Here is a 14,797-nt window from a genome sequence, read left to right on the forward strand (position 1 = left end):
GCACTGCTCCTCCTCCTCCTCCTCTTCACTGCAACGAGTCGATGGATTACACGCATGCATGGATCGCTAGCCCCCAATTGTATATAGACCTATTCAGTTCCAGCTCAGGCTCCAGCTCCAGCTTCAATCAACTTTGCCAATGCAAGACAAGACACTTGTTGCATCTACACTTTATTGCGTGATGGCAATGGCAATGGCACGAGGGAGAGCTGGGACAATGGCACGAGGGAGAGCTAGGACAATGTCTAGTCTAGTCATTGAGCCTCTCTCTGCCTCCCTCCCGCACTTACTTACCCTCCGTCCTCCTCCCCCTGGCCCTCCTCAGACTTCGACTTCACCTTTGGTCTGAAATACTCCACCATCTTCTCCCTCGCCTGCTCCTGCGCCAGCATACCCCGTTGCAACTTGGCTGCCATCCGTCGATCCGCTTCGGTCGTTGCTTTGCTCATGCTCACGTTTTTGCCCACCCTTGCGCTCGAGCTTGCGCTCGTGTCGAAGTCGAAATCGATGCAGTGCGGTGGGATACCTAGGGGAGGCTGGGACTGCTGCTGACAGTGTGGACTGCTGTTGCTATTGACAATGGGGGTAGTCCTGGTGGTGGTGCTGAAGGACAAGGGAAAGAGGGATTCGCTGCTCGTTGCGCTGGACTTGGAGTTGTCTCCGGCCTTTTCTGGGCTTGATAGATGGTGAAGGGCCTGCTTGACGACATCGCTTTCTCTTTGGCTAGACACTGCATTCTGGCCATCGGCATGGGCATGGGCATGGTGGGTTGCTCCGTACGACCAAGGAGCAAGTTCACTCGCGATGTGCGAGACGGACCTTCGTGAAAGGTGCGTAAAAGGAGTGACCCCCTTTGCGGTGGAATGAGATTGGGAATGCCCGGCGTGAGTAGCCGGGCGAGCCGGGGTGACAGAGGTGGACAGCGAAGATGGTAGGTCTGCACGGGAGAGGTGGCTTGCGCTGTGCGCTCGAACGGGTGTGAATGTAGGGCCACTCGTTCTCGCCACTTGTGCTTGGCAGTTGCTCTTGTCCTGTGTCAGTCGTTGCGTGGGCTTCACGTCTTCAGAGTAATCCTGCCAAGTCTGTTGACTCGTCTGGACCCGAAATGAGGAATTCGTCTCGCCGTATGACATGCTCAAGCCCGTCGGCGATGCAGGCTGGAAGCTCATCGTCTCCCCAGCCGGATTGAAGTAGGAATAGATTGGTTCTTGACTTGCCGTCGCATCTTCCTCATGGGCTAAAAGCACGTCACCAGAGCGCTTGGCCTTTCTTGCTACTGGCAAAAGTTGATCCCGCAAGGCGGGGAAAAGATCAAGGTCCGAGTCTTGGCCACAAAGGAGAGGTACGTTGATGGTAGGGTGTAACACAGAAGACCCATTGGCATGGGTTGAGACAGGCTGTGGCGCCTCAGTAGGAGTCCAAGGCACAGAGAAGCCTGGCTGACGCGAGACTTCATCCGAGCCTTGCACAGTCGAGCCTTGATGGTGACTGCTCCCACTGGTGCTGCCGATGACATTGAAGGGATCGCACTCAAGGAACGACATCTCTTGCTGAGCAGTGAGAGGCGTTAAGTCTGGGAGAAGCATCAGTGATGGTTGGCTTGTTGAGCTGTTTGTCATTACCCCAACGAAGGCGGGTCCGGGTTGAGCAGCGACCTGGGCCCATAAAGAGGCGTTGAGACCGCTCGAGGCCGTTGATGACGAGGCAGGATCTTGTCGATCTCGTGGTTGAGATGAAGTAGCGGGCTCGTATGAGGCAGCATAGCGAGCAAGCTCTGCCATCAAAGCGGCGTCTGCTGCAGCATCATCGATCGTAGGTAGGCCTTCTTCGAATATGCGCACGCAGCTGTCTTGCGCACTGTCGAGCTTCTCATGACGAGCATTGAGGGGGGATCCTCCATAGTCATAGCTTTGAGCTACGCATCACCAGTGCGAGGTGAGAAGAGGATCATCAGTATTTTAGACTTCGAATGACACGTGGATCATGGCACAACCATCCTTGCTCCGACTCACTCGACGGTAGAGGGCTCGCAGCACACCGATCAAGAACACGAACTCCTTCATCACCTCCTTCCTCGCCAATGACCTTGGTCCTGGAGGTGACTGTCTGCGATCGTCTTCTCTTCGTTGGGCGCGCCGCCGTAGTTGTCTTTGTCTTCGGTGGCCCTGTCGCTGGCTTTCTTACCCTTTGCCTCTTCTTGCTACCAGATGCAGCAGGAGCGGAGACCTCTGGGGTCGGCGATGGTGGTGTCGAGGGAGGTGCAAACGATGGGGCAGGCGTTCCGACCAGCTCGACTTGAATGGGCTTCGCCATGGAGGGCATGTGCAAACGATAGCCTCTATCAGGTGCCATACTCCAGGACGTCGATGCGAGAGGCTTGTCTGCAATTCGGGGAGCAGATGGACTGCGATGCAGCATCTGCGGTGATATATGCGTATGCTCATTCTGGTGGTGATCTTCTGGCTGGGGCCCAGATCGGACTTGTGCGAAGCTCAGAGCCAAGAGTCGGTCTACATTAGCCGATGGATGATCACACCCGTCTCGCCTGATAGTTTCGCAGCACGTAGAGATAGGTCCAGATGATGAAGACAAGGGTCCGGATATGCCAACGCTTGTGCTTTCAGTTTGTGCCGTCTGTTGACCTCCAGGCGTAGAGTTGAAGAGAGGGATGACGTCTTGCACCAGCATCCACCAATCACCTAGAAATCCAACGTTGACACAATCGGCTGTTTGTGAGGAAATGTTACCCGCGATGTCTTCAGGCAGCTCGTCCTTGAAGCAGTCTGCCGTCTGATGGTAGCCTCGCTCGATGAGATACTGGTGGACATAGTTGTTGATCCTGTGAGAGTAAAAGGGGGGAGAGGGACGGGTCAGCAGCTGCATCGAGGCGAGGAACGATGCACATCAGCATCAAGCTATCGATCGCCCTCAGATACTCACAGCTTGTCTGCATTGTCGAGTGCAGTATGATCCCCCGGGATCACCTCGGCTGATGTTGTGTCGGCCTCAGATTCACTGCCACCCAGCTCTACCTCTGTAGTGGCTTGAGACGAAGTCAAAGTATCAAGCTTCATCGCGGCGCCTGGATGCGGGATGATGCTCGTGAACGACCTTGTCCAGACGTGCCTGAAGGCTTCTATGTCTTGTTGTCGACTGGACCCAGATGTCACCCTCAAGAAAGGCAAAACGCACAGGCCTACCAACTCAAAGAGGTGTTCAGTACTCCAAAGACCTCAGCACATACAGCATACCTCGAGAGTAGAAGGCGAGACGGTAGGTGACGGGGGCGAGAGCTTCCAGGGTGTGGCAGGATGAATGTGGTGGGGAGCATGGCGAGTTTGTTGATGACGAGGAGCAGGCTGAGGAAGGAAGGGGTTGTTTGCGGTGCAGCAGGGTTTCGCCACCTTGTACCTTTGCTCTCGCCTTTACAATCGGCTCTTGATTGCCCCACCAGTGTCGAGCCGCATCGAATAGATACAGTGCTAAAGTGCCATCTTCATCAACTCGCGCACTTCGAGCCGGAATGGACCCGAGGTACGCATATGCGCACCTTGATGAGCACAACATCGTATCGTCAACTTCCGTGTGCAGGTAGTTTGGGCTCAGCTACGTGTACTCAGCCCGGCGTCGGATCAGCATGACACGGAGATGACAACGCGTTCATCTGAGCAGTGGGCTCTCTGTTGCTCTTAAGAGGCAAGGTCCTCCATGGACCACTTTCCTCGCGGCAATGCAGCAAAAGCCTCCTCTCTAGGGGGGCAGTGAGATGCGTACAGGAGAAGACCCAGGTGCGCGATCATAGCTGCGTTCTGTAGGAGCAACGGAGAGGTCAATCAATTTGCTCTGCTCTTGCACCAAGTGTTTCAAGCGATACTCACGTCTACGCAGTATTCTATAGGTGGAAAGACGAGGTGGCGGCCCTCTTCCTCTTTCCAGATCGATCTGAGCCGCCTCCTGAGCTCAGAGTTGGCAGCTACACCACCGCTGACTACCAGATGCTTGCAATCGTCCAGCCCAGCAGCGCTATCCCACTCTTGAGGTCGAACGACATCCTTCTTACCCATCTCGCTTTCAATTTCCTCGTTCGGCCTTGCCAGCACCAGACCGAGCTTGTCCTCCACCTGAGCGAAGGCGGCCGCCTGAAAGGCCCGGGCATACATCTGCCTTGTAGCAGTCGGCAGCTCTTCGACATTCTCGCAACCTGCAGCAGCAACAGCTTCGTCCAACCGGCGCTTGAACCCACTCTTGATGCCAGAGTAAGAGAACTCCGGCTTGCCCTTCAGCGGCAGCGTGAATCTGGGAATCGCGTCCTTTGGAGATGTGGGCGGGGGAGCTTGAGCGGCAAAGGCTTCGAGGGAGGCCCCAGGAGACTGACGCAGCCAGTCTGTGGGAATGGCTAGATGCTTGGCTGCTTTGTCAAATGCGTCCCCTATCGAGTCATCTGATGTAGAGGCTAGGATCTTGTACCTCCCTACCCCACTAGCTAGAACCAGCATCGTATGACCACCGGACAAGAGTAGTGTTAGGAACGGGAAGGCAAGGGGCTCCTTGGTGTTCTCATTCTCTGTCAGGAAGGGAGTCAGTGCATGCGCTTCCATGTGATGGACCGGTATCAAAGGCTTCTTCTGCGAAGAGAAGAGATCCGGTTCAGCGGTGGCTCCTTCAGCCTGTCCTTCCTTCCAGTCTCGCTCACCCATGTAGCTGCTAATGTCTTCGCAGTGGTAAGCCCTACGCTCAAACAACCAGGCATGCCCGGCCCCTGAGTCACCGCAATCCCATCTACCTCCCTCCCATCTGAGCTGATACCACCTTCCGCCAGACATTGCTCAATGGCGAGGGGCATGGCCGCCATATGATAATGCTGGGCGAAGAGGGGGTGGATACCCTGAGTTTGCGAGTGATCCTGTCGTAGCACCTTGGAGACCAGTACTCTAGCACGTCCTCTTCCCGGGCTGTTTGAGGTCCGTTGCCCGTCTGTGATCTCATCGAGGGTATACCGAGAGGTAGAAGCGATAGAAGAAGCTGTGTAGCTTGGCGGTGCAGAGAGGAGGGCCACGCACGAGTCGTCACAGCTACTCTCGATGCCTAGGATGAGCCGGTCGCCTTCTGCAGTCAGCCTCGCTGCACCTGACGTGGAGAACGACCTCTGAAAAGAGCGTAAGCCTCTCAAGGACGATCTCAGCATCGTCTCAGGAGCAGGGCAGAAGAGGGCGACGCGTGGATCGAGTGTGTGTTAGTTAGGAAGAAGCGAGAAGGTGAAGCTCTACCTTCGGAAAGATCACACTCCGCACGCTTGTCTAAGTCGCCGCTCGGTGACCGAGGCAGTCCCAAGCTGCAGGTCACAAATACTCAAAGGAAAGCATGGGTAGTATTAACAGAGCACGGACGGAACGAGGGTGACGTGGAGAAGTGGTGTTTCGGTGACATGGATGTTGCTAGCTGAGCTGGCGGGGCGATGTAGGCGAGGGGTTACCACACATGCAGCAAGGCGATGAGTTTACTCGTCGCTGTCAGCGCTGTCGGTGGTGTCAACGTCGTTGCCGTCAGCATCGACGGTGCTGAGGTCAACGCCGTAGTTGGGAACAAACTTGTTGCGGCACCAGCCCTTGGCGTCAATGATCGTCTCGCATGTGCCACCGGCCTTGTAGGAAGGACCGGTCTTGACGGTGACAAAGTCGATGTCCTTCATAGAGTAGCCAACGGGGCCAGTCTGAGACAGAGGGTGGCCATCGCCTTTGTATTCCGTTGCATAGACACTGATGAGCTCAGGTGAGACGAAAGAAAGTCAGTTCAGACTCTCGAACTTTGCAGGCGACAGCAGTAGATGACTCACGCAGCGACGCTGTGCTTCTCGTCGACGACCACACAGTGGGCCGAGATCCTGGATCCGTCATGCTCGAAGGTCTTAGCCTGCTCATGCCAGTAAGGGCACTGGAGAAATGAAGGAGCAATGATGACTCTGAGAGGTCAATACTCGAGGCTCGTGAAGTGGACGATGGTAGAGTACTCACAAAGCTTTCGGGGGTGGGACCGGCGAACTTTCCGTGTGGACCGAAGTAGATGTACTCAGCAAGCTTGATATGGCTGTTGTTGAAGTACTCGTTAGCGTTGTGGGGTCGGTTGTTGGCCCTCTCTTCGATGCTGGCAGCACCAACAGTAGCAGCAGCAGCGCTGAAGGCAAGAACAAGGGTACCGATGTTGGCGAGCATTGTGAAAGTGCGAAGTATGTGGGAAGTTGGGGTGGGTGTGGGTGTAGTGGAGTGGAGTGAAGTGTGAGGTGAGTGGATGAGGAAAATGTCTGGCACAAGGGCGAGCAGAGGCGACATTATATAGACCTCCGAGCTGTGATCGCTGAGCACTGGTCAAGGCCAGGGGCTGGTCGTCCGGGCCCTCCTGACCGCTTGTACAGTAGAGGGACTACGGAGCCGCGGACATAGGGGTCCCGACAACATTGTCCCTGCGTACATTGCTTGACCCCTTGGTACCTGTGCGGATGGTCACATCGGTAGTGGCAATGCTCTGCCTCTAGGCCGCCGGCAAAGGTGTGGAGGATCGCACGGCCCCTGATTGGAGTTTTCAGGGCGCCTTGGCATGGCGCGGTTCAGGGGTGTGAATTGCAATCGACGGAGATGCGTCGCCATATTTTGTTCGGCCCGCTCAGTATACAGAACATTCTCAGAGTGTTCCTCGGCTTTCTAGAAGGAATTCTCAGGATGAAGTCCTTGAAGACCCTGTATGAAGAACGACCAATAGACAATGTCACGACGGAGCTTGGCGACCGGGGAATTGATAGTCAGCAGACGGACACACAGGCCAGGGCCAGCACGGTAGGCACCGATCATCCGCAGACTGTGAGGGTCGCGTCGCCTGATCAGTTCGTATGAGCCTCGGAGCTGCTGCGTCAGACACCGTTCAAAGGCGCCCTCGAGAGATGCGTACCAAAAGCCGTCGAGGTATCACGGACTCACCCGCGGACAGTTGAGGCGTCAAGGTCCGGCTCTAGGGTATCGCAGAGATGTACACCGACAATAGACGGCGAAGCGATACAGCTCACAGCTGACCCCCCTTTGCAGGGACTCTGGGGCGAGTGTACAGATGATGCAGACTGAGCAATTTACCAGACATTACAGAGCAACAAAGACAGGCGCGACAACAGCGGATTCAAGGGCAGGTATTATCGGTATTATCGGTATTCAGCGAACGGACGAGAATTCAACAAAACCATCTTGGAGGTGCAGATCGCATTCGCGAGAGGCCTCAAGCTTTCGACAAATCTTTAAGCGCTGACGGTAAGGTCGGAACCAGTGCGGGAGACGTTGTTGTCACGGCACCAGCCCTTGACGACCTTCTCACATGTGCCGTTACCGTGGCCGATGTATCGGTCCTTCTTGGGGGTTACCCAGGTGGTGCCCTGGATGCTGTATCCTACGGGTCCAGTACGGTCAAAGGTGTGGCCGCGGTTCTGGGCCTCGGTGGACCAGACGCTGTGGACACAATTTGAGAGAGAAACAAGGTCAGGATAGTCTCTCAACCAGGAGGCCTCTCGTGTGCTACTCACGCAGCGACCTGTTGATCGTAGTCAACAACCTGGCAGCCCTGAGACATCAGGTTCACACCCCCGCTCTGCTCAAGAGCCTGAGAAGCCTGGGTCCACTCGACGCACTAAAAAGGGTATGATTCGAAAGAGAGGGGTAACGTCAACGCTGTGTCTCATTCTGCAAAGTACCACTGTACCACGCCGCTGCACTCACGAACTCGTCGTCCTCACGAGAAACACCATCGAGACCGTGACCGTAGTAGATGTACTCGGCCTTCTTGACGGTCTGGTCACCAGTGAAGTACTCGGTGGCGTCAACGGGCTTACGGTTGATCTTGACGGGGGTAGCGCTGACGGCAATGGCACCGACGGCGATGGCGCAGAGGAGGGAGGCAGAGTTGAAGAGCATAGTGAGATCTGGTTTGGGAGTCTGGTGGGTAGAGTAGAATAGTAGGAAGTGAAGTCAAGTGGAAAGGATGAGGTTGAAGATTCTGCTGCCAAGAGGGGCGGCAGTGCCTGTATATATACATAATTCCATAGAGAGCGCAGGACAGTAAGCCGAGGATGCACTACCAGCCAAGCAGCAATGTCGCCCCTAGGACGATTCTCTCGAAGTGTCGATATCGCCCCTGAGCGCGGGGACAAACAGTCAAAGGGGCCGGGCCGACGGATCGCGCTCCCAGGACTACCGGCAACGGGCGGATCTGCCCCCTCCCGTCCAGTACTTATGCACGCCAAGGCACTACCAACAACTCAGGGGCCGTGCAATCAGGAGAGAGTGGGTCAGGAGGATGTACGCAGTCGTGCCAAGCATCACGTTCCGGCCTACGGATCCTCGTGTAAGAGGTTTGTGCGAAGATCGATTTTCGATTTAGGAAGGTCCGAAGGAGACCAGGGTAGTCCGGCCTATCCTCCAACAATGCTCTGTCCCTCCTTCTAACAATACACACCGCCGCTGCCTCGAACCTCACTCTGCTCGCTAGTTACTCCAGCCTTAGATGGCCTTGTTCTTGACGAGTTGCTCGATCTCAGCAACGGCGTCGTCCAGAATCTGCTTCTGCGTCTTCTCGTCCCTCAACGAAGCTGTCACCTTCTCAATGACGGATCGTGCCAGTTGACGCTGTTCCTCCTCTCGCTGCTGACCCTCGTATCGCACCCACGAGTCAAGGACGGCCTTGACCTCGGAGGCAAGCTCGGTTCGCTGACGCAGCTCAAAGGCAGCGGCCTCGTTCTCGGCGGTCTCCTACAACGTATAACGAGGGATGCAAGGATAGCGAGGCAGGCTCGGGTCAGCAACAATCTCAGACTGTGGTCCGACTAGAGGCCGTGAAGTACGCACCTTGGCGGCATCGAAGAGAGCCTTGGTGTGCGAGACTACGTCCTTTTGTTGCTCGACAGAGTCGATGCGAGTCTGGACGGCCTTGGTGTGCTGTTCACGGGCAGAGTTGAGGATGTCCTTGACTTTCTGTGATGGGTTGACGAGGTGTGGTACAAGACCGAAGGTGGTTAGCATCGATGCAGGTCTTCATATCTCTGTGTGACTCCTTCTGCCTCAATTGGTGCCCGTACATCTCCCCTCCACACTATTTGTCTGCCCGACCTGCTCCCACACAAGCTCTTCCCTCTTCCTCTCCCTTGACCTTCTCTCATATATGCAGCGTTCGGCTCATGAGATACCCACCTCAATCTGTCCATCAGCCCACTGTCCGTAAGGCTTGGCGATCATCCTTCCGACGAGAACAGTGAAGATGAGGAAACCAGCCAGGATGACCGACTCCTCGTTGGCTACGTAGAGCTCCTTGGAGATGGCTACGGCAGACAGTCCGGTACCGAGAGTGATCCAGGTAGTCTTGGCAACGAGGGAGTTGCCTGGCAGCGAGTCGATGAAGGACGAAGCCTTTGCCTCGGGGGTGGGCTTGTCCGAGTACAATCGCACGGCCATGGGAGCTGCTGGCGCGATTCGAGCCATCATTGGGCGAGCCAGTGCCGGGCGCAGTGCGGCGGCGGGCAGCCTTTGAGCAGCGAGGCGGAAGGAGCTCATGATGACGGGTAAAGGGTATGAGTGGTGGTGATGATTGTGGAAAAGAAGAAGCGGGCGATGGCTGTCTCCGAGACTGGGGAGGCCGTGGATCGAGGGCATCCGATGCCAGCCGAGGACCGCGCACAGATCCCGTCCTTCCGTTCCGATCAGATATCACGATAATTTGGGCCTGGTCCGTTCAGAAGGTGTGCATGACGACGCTCCCCTTGCACTACCACCCCAGCACTACATCCTCAGCATCCTCCTATCATGGCTACTCACAGCCAGCCGCAGCCGAGCTCGCTTACATCCCTTCTAACATCCATCTTTGCACAAGCATCCTCGCCAGCATCGCCGCCAACTCCTCAACCATCTACTTCGGCTGCCGCGTCCTCCCAGGAAGATCCTGCCCTTCGCCTGCTAAGTCTCATCGAGCGATGCAACACCCTTGCCAACTCGCTCTCCCTCTTCTCGGACAACGACACGCTGGAGGACTTGCCTACTAGTACTCTGCGGGCGCTGTTTCTTCACAGTGTCTGGGCGGAGGTCGAGGGCAATGTGAGAACGATGGGAGATCCGCAAGCTAGGAAGTCGCGGTTACAGGCCGGCCGGGTGGGTACAGTGAGGACGTGGCGGAGCAGACGAGACGGGTAGGCTGACACTTCCTGCGACTGTGCTGTCCTTTTCCAGACACACTATATCACCTTCGTCCGAACCTTGTTCGACCTCAACATCTTACCAAAGACTGGCTCCTCCTCCTCTCCTCCTACATCCCCGTTCCACCTCCTCGCCTCCCTCCTCCGACCTCTCTCCGCCCCACGAACCTCATCGAGCTCGATCGCTGCGAGTCTACCCACCAATCCTCACCAAAGACGCGAGCTCAAAGTCGCTCTCTTCAAGCTGGAACGTGCTTTCAAGACTGCTCTCGATGAGTATCGCCACGCAGCGAGAGCCAAGGCAGGAGTGAATCAAGGCGGCGGTCTGAGCGTGCCCGGAACAGGGACTTCCACTGGTAGCTCGTCGTCGGCCACCTTGAACGAGCCCGAAGAGGCGCAATGGGATCTTCTCGTGCTCCCTCGTCGGAGAGGGAGGGATGAAGGCGAGGAAGACGAAGAGGAAGAGGAAGAAGAGTCCGGAGCGAGCGCCTTCGTGTCCGGTACGGGCCGGAGCGAGAGAGGTTCGGCAGGACAACAGAACGGTGGAGGCCAAGGCGGCACAACAGTCTCTCCACCGACCAATCTGAGGGCATATCTGCTGATGCTCCTGCAGCTCCATGCCCTGCTGGCTTACAACAACCTCGCTGCAATGGACGACGAGATCAAGCTGTTGTCCAATATACCAGCCAGCGCGGCCAGAGACGCCAGGGAGAGCCAAGCGCGAGAGGAGGCCGAGCTGGAAAGGAGGCGAGGTGGCAGCGGTAGCGACGACTTCAGGCTAGAGAGGCGCTTCGACGCTTCCACACCTGGCCCGCTGATGGACGACAAGGGCAAGCCTCTCCGGCCTTTCACCATTACTGCCTCCAACGGAAAGCCACAAACTCTTGGCGCGAATGGTCAGATGGTCGGAGGAGCACCGGTCCACGATCTGGACGAGCGACAGAGGATCAGAGAGGGCGTCTTCAGGCCAGGCCATCGTCTGCCGACGATGAGCATCGACGAGTACCTCGAGGAGGAGGAGAGGAGAGGGAATATCATCCAGGGCGGAGGAGCTGCTGGCGCTGCTCAGCCTACGCCGCGAGAGTCGAGGGCTCTGCGAGCAGAAAACGATGGGACGCTTGAGGCGCAAGAAGCCGAGGAGGAGGCACGGCGTGAGGCTATTGAGTGGGACGAATTCAAGGAGAGCAACAAGCGTGGTGCAGGCAACACGATGAATCGGGGTTGATCTAAGCCCAGTATATCACAATTGAAGATCTATAGATTGGGGTTCTGCAAGACTCCCATCTCTATCACAGTCTCTGTATTAGTACAAATGCACACCCGCCATACTTTCCGTGTTCAATATCCCAACACGTTCCGCCTCAGCTCCTTGTTCTCCGTGCGCCTCTGTCTTCTCCAAGCCGTGACATCATAAGACGCTTCAGTTCCACCCATGAGACCCGACTTGAGAGTCGAGAGGTAATACTGCCTTGCCTCCTCCTCCGAAGTGAAAGGCTTGCGCTGCTCTGCAGGTTGCTGCAGCGGTTTGGAAATAGTGGCCTTGTTGGACTCCTGGTGAGCAGTAGCAGCCTCCGTCTTGAGGTCTTCAACTGTCGCTGGACTTGACAGATGGCCATTGGGCTGTTCGAGCGTGTGCTGCGAAGCGTGCAGTGCCTTTTCCTGCCAAGGGGGCGGACCGCCTGCACCAGGAATGTAGCGCAGCAGCCCATCGAGATAGTCGCTGTCGCTCGGGCTACTAAAGATGAGGGGCATCGGTCCGCCAATGTGTCCCCTTTCCTGCAGCTGCTCCTTTGTCAGACTTAGAGGCTTGCTCCACCGACTTGCATCAGAAGGGGGCAACGTTCTGTCCAGAGGCGGGAGCTCGGAAGCTTTCCCGGCCCAGTAGGCAGCAATGTACCGAGCCTGCATCTGCGCTGTGGGGAAAGGGATTGTGGCTGTTGGGAGGCCAAGAATGGCGACGGACTTGTCACCTGCATACAGCAGGTACCAGTCGTCCAGGTTGCTCGGGCCTGTGTTGGCTGGCGTGGCAGTCTTAAAAGGACGACCATCTCGCTGCTTTTCGATCCTCCGTTGCAGACGAGCATTATCTTCCTCGGTGAGAACAGCTTTTCTTGCTGCGTCGACAATCGGAACGCTCCGAAAAGGCTCCTCGTCATGGTGTAGGAAGTCATATTGAATGTAGAAGCCGGTGGCGAAAATGATGACGTCTACGTCCCTGAGCTGCTGGCCGTCTTCGAGGAGCAGACTCCCATCTTCTTGCACTCTCGAGATGCGAGGCACAACCTTGATCCGTCTACACCATTCGGGAGAAGCCTCGTCCAAAGGATCATAGTCCATACCCGGCGCCTTCTTGATGTCTTCGATGGAATTGATGATCTCCACACCAGTGGAGCCACTCTTGACATCCTGAACCCATTCTTCCTTGCCGGCAAAGTCCCGTACTATATGCCCTTGCAGCTCGCGACAGATATCAAAGCCGCTGCTGTTGTTTCCCACTACGACAACCTTTTTGCCGCGGTAGATGGTAGGAGTGCGGTACCAAGCCGAATGAGAGATGGTGCCCTGGAAGTTCCAGAGACCTGGTATAGGGGCGATGGAGGGTATGCTGCATCGCCCGCTGGCAATCACAATGTACCCAAACTCTTCGCTAGTCTCTTCTCCCGTCCACAGATGGCGACTGTCGACTTTCCACAGCGAATCCGACCCACTCGTCTGCGTGGGCGGCGGGTCGCGGATCCTCCTGACGGAGGTGACGACGGTGTCCATTCGAGCGTTCCGTGTTACGCCCTCCCTACTCTGCGCCCAGTCCATGAGGTATCCTTCTACGGCGTCTCTATTTGGAAATGGGCCGTCTACGCTGGTCTCTCGAAAGGGCGAGTCTCTATAGGTCATCAGATCATAGGAGATGTTGGTCCGCAGACCCGGGTATATGGCCGAAGGGGGCCAGCGTCTCTCCTCGGTCTCCTCCCACCTCGGGTAGGCTCTGCCGCCCTCATCAAAGAGCACCTCGCACTTGCCCGGTTCGTCATCGAGCGCCCAAACACCGCTGCCAAGTCGATCCCTGCGCTCGAAAATGGTAGGCTGGAAGCCGGCGTCGAGGAGCTCTTGAGCTTGGGCAATACCGGCGGAGCCACCTCCGATGATGGCTACGCGGCGGGAGGCCATGGCGTAGGAGAGGTGGCGGAGATCTGACACGCCTCGCCGCAGTCCACCAAGCACTCTGAGCGCAGCCGTCGTGAGGGAGAGTGGGGAGATAGAGAGGTGAGAAATCTGTAGAAGCTGAGAATGGAAGTGTTGTATGGCCAGGAAGGTGTATCAAGTCATGATCGGCAGTGTGCGTCAAGCGGAAAGGGAGCCAGACAGCGGAGTCGAATTGCCAGGCGTCGGCTCAATTCCCGGATCGGCGGCCAACGATGATCATCACCACCTTCGTGAGCCTTTTGCATTGGTAGACTGTCATTCCACCTCTGCACTCACCTCTGCTCCCTGATCATGCCCATCCCACTCGCACTCATCGCCTCTGGCTCAACCGTCATCGTCGAATCGCACGAGGCAGGCTCCGAGCGCTTCCTCGCTGCTGCCTCCAAGATCCTGGACCGCATCCCACCCAACTCCAGTCGTCTTTCGTATGCATTCGAGGAGTGGCTCTTCCACTACGTCAGCGAAGAGGGGTTCGTCTACCTATGTGTTGCCGATGGAGAAGGAGGGAGGAGGCTGCCGTTTGCCTTCCTGAGCGAGGTGCAGAAGCAGGTTTGTATCGCTGCTAAGCAGAAGTTGCGGACGAGCCCCCACAGCACGGGCTGATGGAGGCTTAGCCGGCTAGATTGACACTTACGAGTCCATTATCCTCCCTTCTCAATCTTGCCCAACAGTTCCTTGCCCAATCTTCTCAAGCTCAACTGCAGGATCCGACCGTGGCAGACTTCTCTTCCTTCCACGCCGTACTGAATGCTCTGCGTCAACGATTCTCCAATGCGCCTCAATCAGACCCGGTCAAGGCGGCACAGGCAGAGTTGGGAGCAGTCAAGGACATCATGACACAAAATGTAGAGCAGATCTTGTCGAGGGGAGAGAGGATCGAGTTACTTATGGATAGGACGGGAGAAGCGGCAAATCAGAGTCTGGCCTTTAGGAGGAGGGCAAAGGACCTGAGGTACGTGCGAGAAGACATCGAGCCGAGCCCTTTGTGAAGAGAGACAGCTGACTTCTTCCCAATGTAACCTTCTTACGTCCCGCAGGAGGAGCATGTGGTGGAAGAATACCAAGGTGACGGCAATGGCAGCCTTCTGCGCCATCGTGAGTAGAAAGGCTGTAGGGAAGTTGAGAGTATGCTGTATACTGACGACTCGATCAACTGCTGCCTTGGACTCGTCAGGTCTTTGTTCTGCTCATGTACTCCTACTTTAGCTGAAAGCGCCCTCGTTGTCGTGTCTGTCCCCTTGCGCTATACATATGTTCATACCCGTGCTCATCGACTAGAATGTGTCGCGCCCTGAAGCCCGCCAACTTTGGTCATACAAGCCACCACATGAAGAGCGCAGATCTCTTGGCAGCGCTCGACCACAGATCGCATTAGCGAGAACT

The 14,797-nt window shown here is 56.4% G+C and overlaps 8 protein-coding genes across 8 annotated transcripts; 2 read left to right on the forward strand and 6 right to left on the reverse strand.

The window, feature by feature from the left end:
- Positions 1-236: 236 nt before the first annotated feature.
- On the reverse strand, positions 237-3,345 carry BCV69DRAFT_216957 (hypothetical protein). The gene is made up of 3 exons (XM_025489791.1): positions 2,941-3,345; positions 2,013-2,839; positions 237-1,915 (listed from the first exon to the last, which is right to left on the reverse strand). The coding sequence occupies exons 1-3, from the start codon at positions 3,072-3,074 to the stop codon at positions 291-293; spliced, it is 2,586 nt and encodes an 861-aa protein (XP_025347187.1). The 5' UTR covers positions 3,075-3,345; the 3' UTR covers positions 237-290.
- A 344-nt stretch (positions 3,346-3,689) lies between these two features.
- On the reverse strand, positions 3,690-4,843 carry BCV69DRAFT_299780 (peptidase M22, glycoprotease; the record flags this gene model as incomplete). The annotated part of the gene is made up of 3 exons (XM_025494368.1): positions 3,690-3,809; positions 3,879-4,625; positions 4,694-4,843. 3 exons carry the CDS (start codon positions 4,841-4,843, stop codon positions 3,690-3,692), a joined length of 1,017 nt encoding a protein of 338 aa, XP_025347188.1.
- A 518-nt stretch (positions 4,844-5,361) lies between these two features.
- Positions 5,362-6,428, reverse strand: BCV69DRAFT_283552 (hypothetical protein). The gene is made up of 2 exons (XM_025492753.1): positions 5,870-6,428; positions 5,362-5,784 (listed from the first exon to the last, which is right to left on the reverse strand). Exons 1-2 carry the CDS (start codon positions 6,324-6,326, stop codon positions 5,498-5,500), a joined length of 744 nt encoding a protein of 247 aa, XP_025347189.1. The 5' UTR covers positions 6,327-6,428; the 3' UTR covers positions 5,362-5,497.
- Positions 6,429-7,182: 754 nt separating this feature from the next.
- Positions 7,183-8,018, reverse strand: BCV69DRAFT_283553 (hypothetical protein). Its single transcript, XM_025492754.1, has 3 exons — positions 7,752-8,018; positions 7,559-7,662; positions 7,183-7,484 (listed from the first exon to the last, which is right to left on the reverse strand). Exons 1-3 carry the CDS (start codon positions 7,944-7,946, stop codon positions 7,277-7,279), a joined length of 507 nt encoding a protein of 168 aa, XP_025347190.1. The 5' UTR covers positions 7,947-8,018; the 3' UTR covers positions 7,183-7,276.
- Positions 8,019-8,429: 411 nt separating this feature from the next.
- BCV69DRAFT_283555 (putative H+-transporting two-sector ATPase chain b precursor, mitochondrial) lies at positions 8,430-9,600 on the reverse strand. Its single transcript, XM_025492755.1, has 3 exons — positions 9,219-9,600; positions 8,877-9,002; positions 8,430-8,780 (listed from the first exon to the last, which is right to left on the reverse strand). Exons 1-3 carry the CDS (start codon positions 9,576-9,578, stop codon positions 8,532-8,534), a joined length of 735 nt encoding a protein of 244 aa, XP_025347191.1. The 5' UTR covers positions 9,579-9,600; the 3' UTR covers positions 8,430-8,531.
- A 189-nt stretch (positions 9,601-9,789) lies between these two features.
- On the forward strand, positions 9,790-11,618 carry BCV69DRAFT_283557 (TAP42-domain-containing protein). Its single transcript, XM_025492756.1, has 2 exons — positions 9,790-10,169; positions 10,248-11,618. Exons 1-2 carry the CDS (start codon positions 9,828-9,830, stop codon positions 11,436-11,438), a joined length of 1,533 nt encoding a protein of 510 aa, XP_025347192.1. The 5' UTR covers positions 9,790-9,827; the 3' UTR covers positions 11,439-11,618.
- BCV69DRAFT_283558 (FAD/NAD(P)-binding domain-containing protein) lies at positions 11,429-13,518 on the reverse strand. Its single transcript, XM_025492757.1, has one exon. It carries the CDS (start codon positions 13,376-13,378, stop codon positions 11,552-11,554), a length of 1,827 nt encoding a protein of 608 aa, XP_025347193.1. The 5' UTR covers positions 13,379-13,518; the 3' UTR covers positions 11,429-11,551.
- Positions 13,519-13,666: 148 nt separating this feature from the next.
- BCV69DRAFT_290610 (snare-like protein) lies at positions 13,667-14,796 on the forward strand. The gene is made up of 4 exons (XM_025493719.1): positions 13,667-13,963; positions 14,086-14,366; positions 14,452-14,509; positions 14,589-14,796. The coding sequence occupies exons 1-4, from the start codon at positions 13,706-13,708 to the stop codon at positions 14,622-14,624; spliced, it is 633 nt and encodes a 210-aa protein (XP_025347194.1). The 5' UTR covers positions 13,667-13,705; the 3' UTR covers positions 14,625-14,796.
- The last annotated feature ends 1 nt before the right edge of the window (position 14,797 follows it).

Source organism: Pseudomicrostroma glucosiphilum (genome assembly GCF_003144135.1).
Source record: "Pseudomicrostroma glucosiphilum strain MCA 4718 unplaced genomic scaffold BCV69scaffold_9, whole genome shotgun sequence".
NCBI classification, from domain to species: domain Eukaryota; kingdom Fungi; phylum Basidiomycota; class Exobasidiomycetes; order Microstromatales; family Microstromataceae; genus Microstroma; species Microstroma glucosiphilum.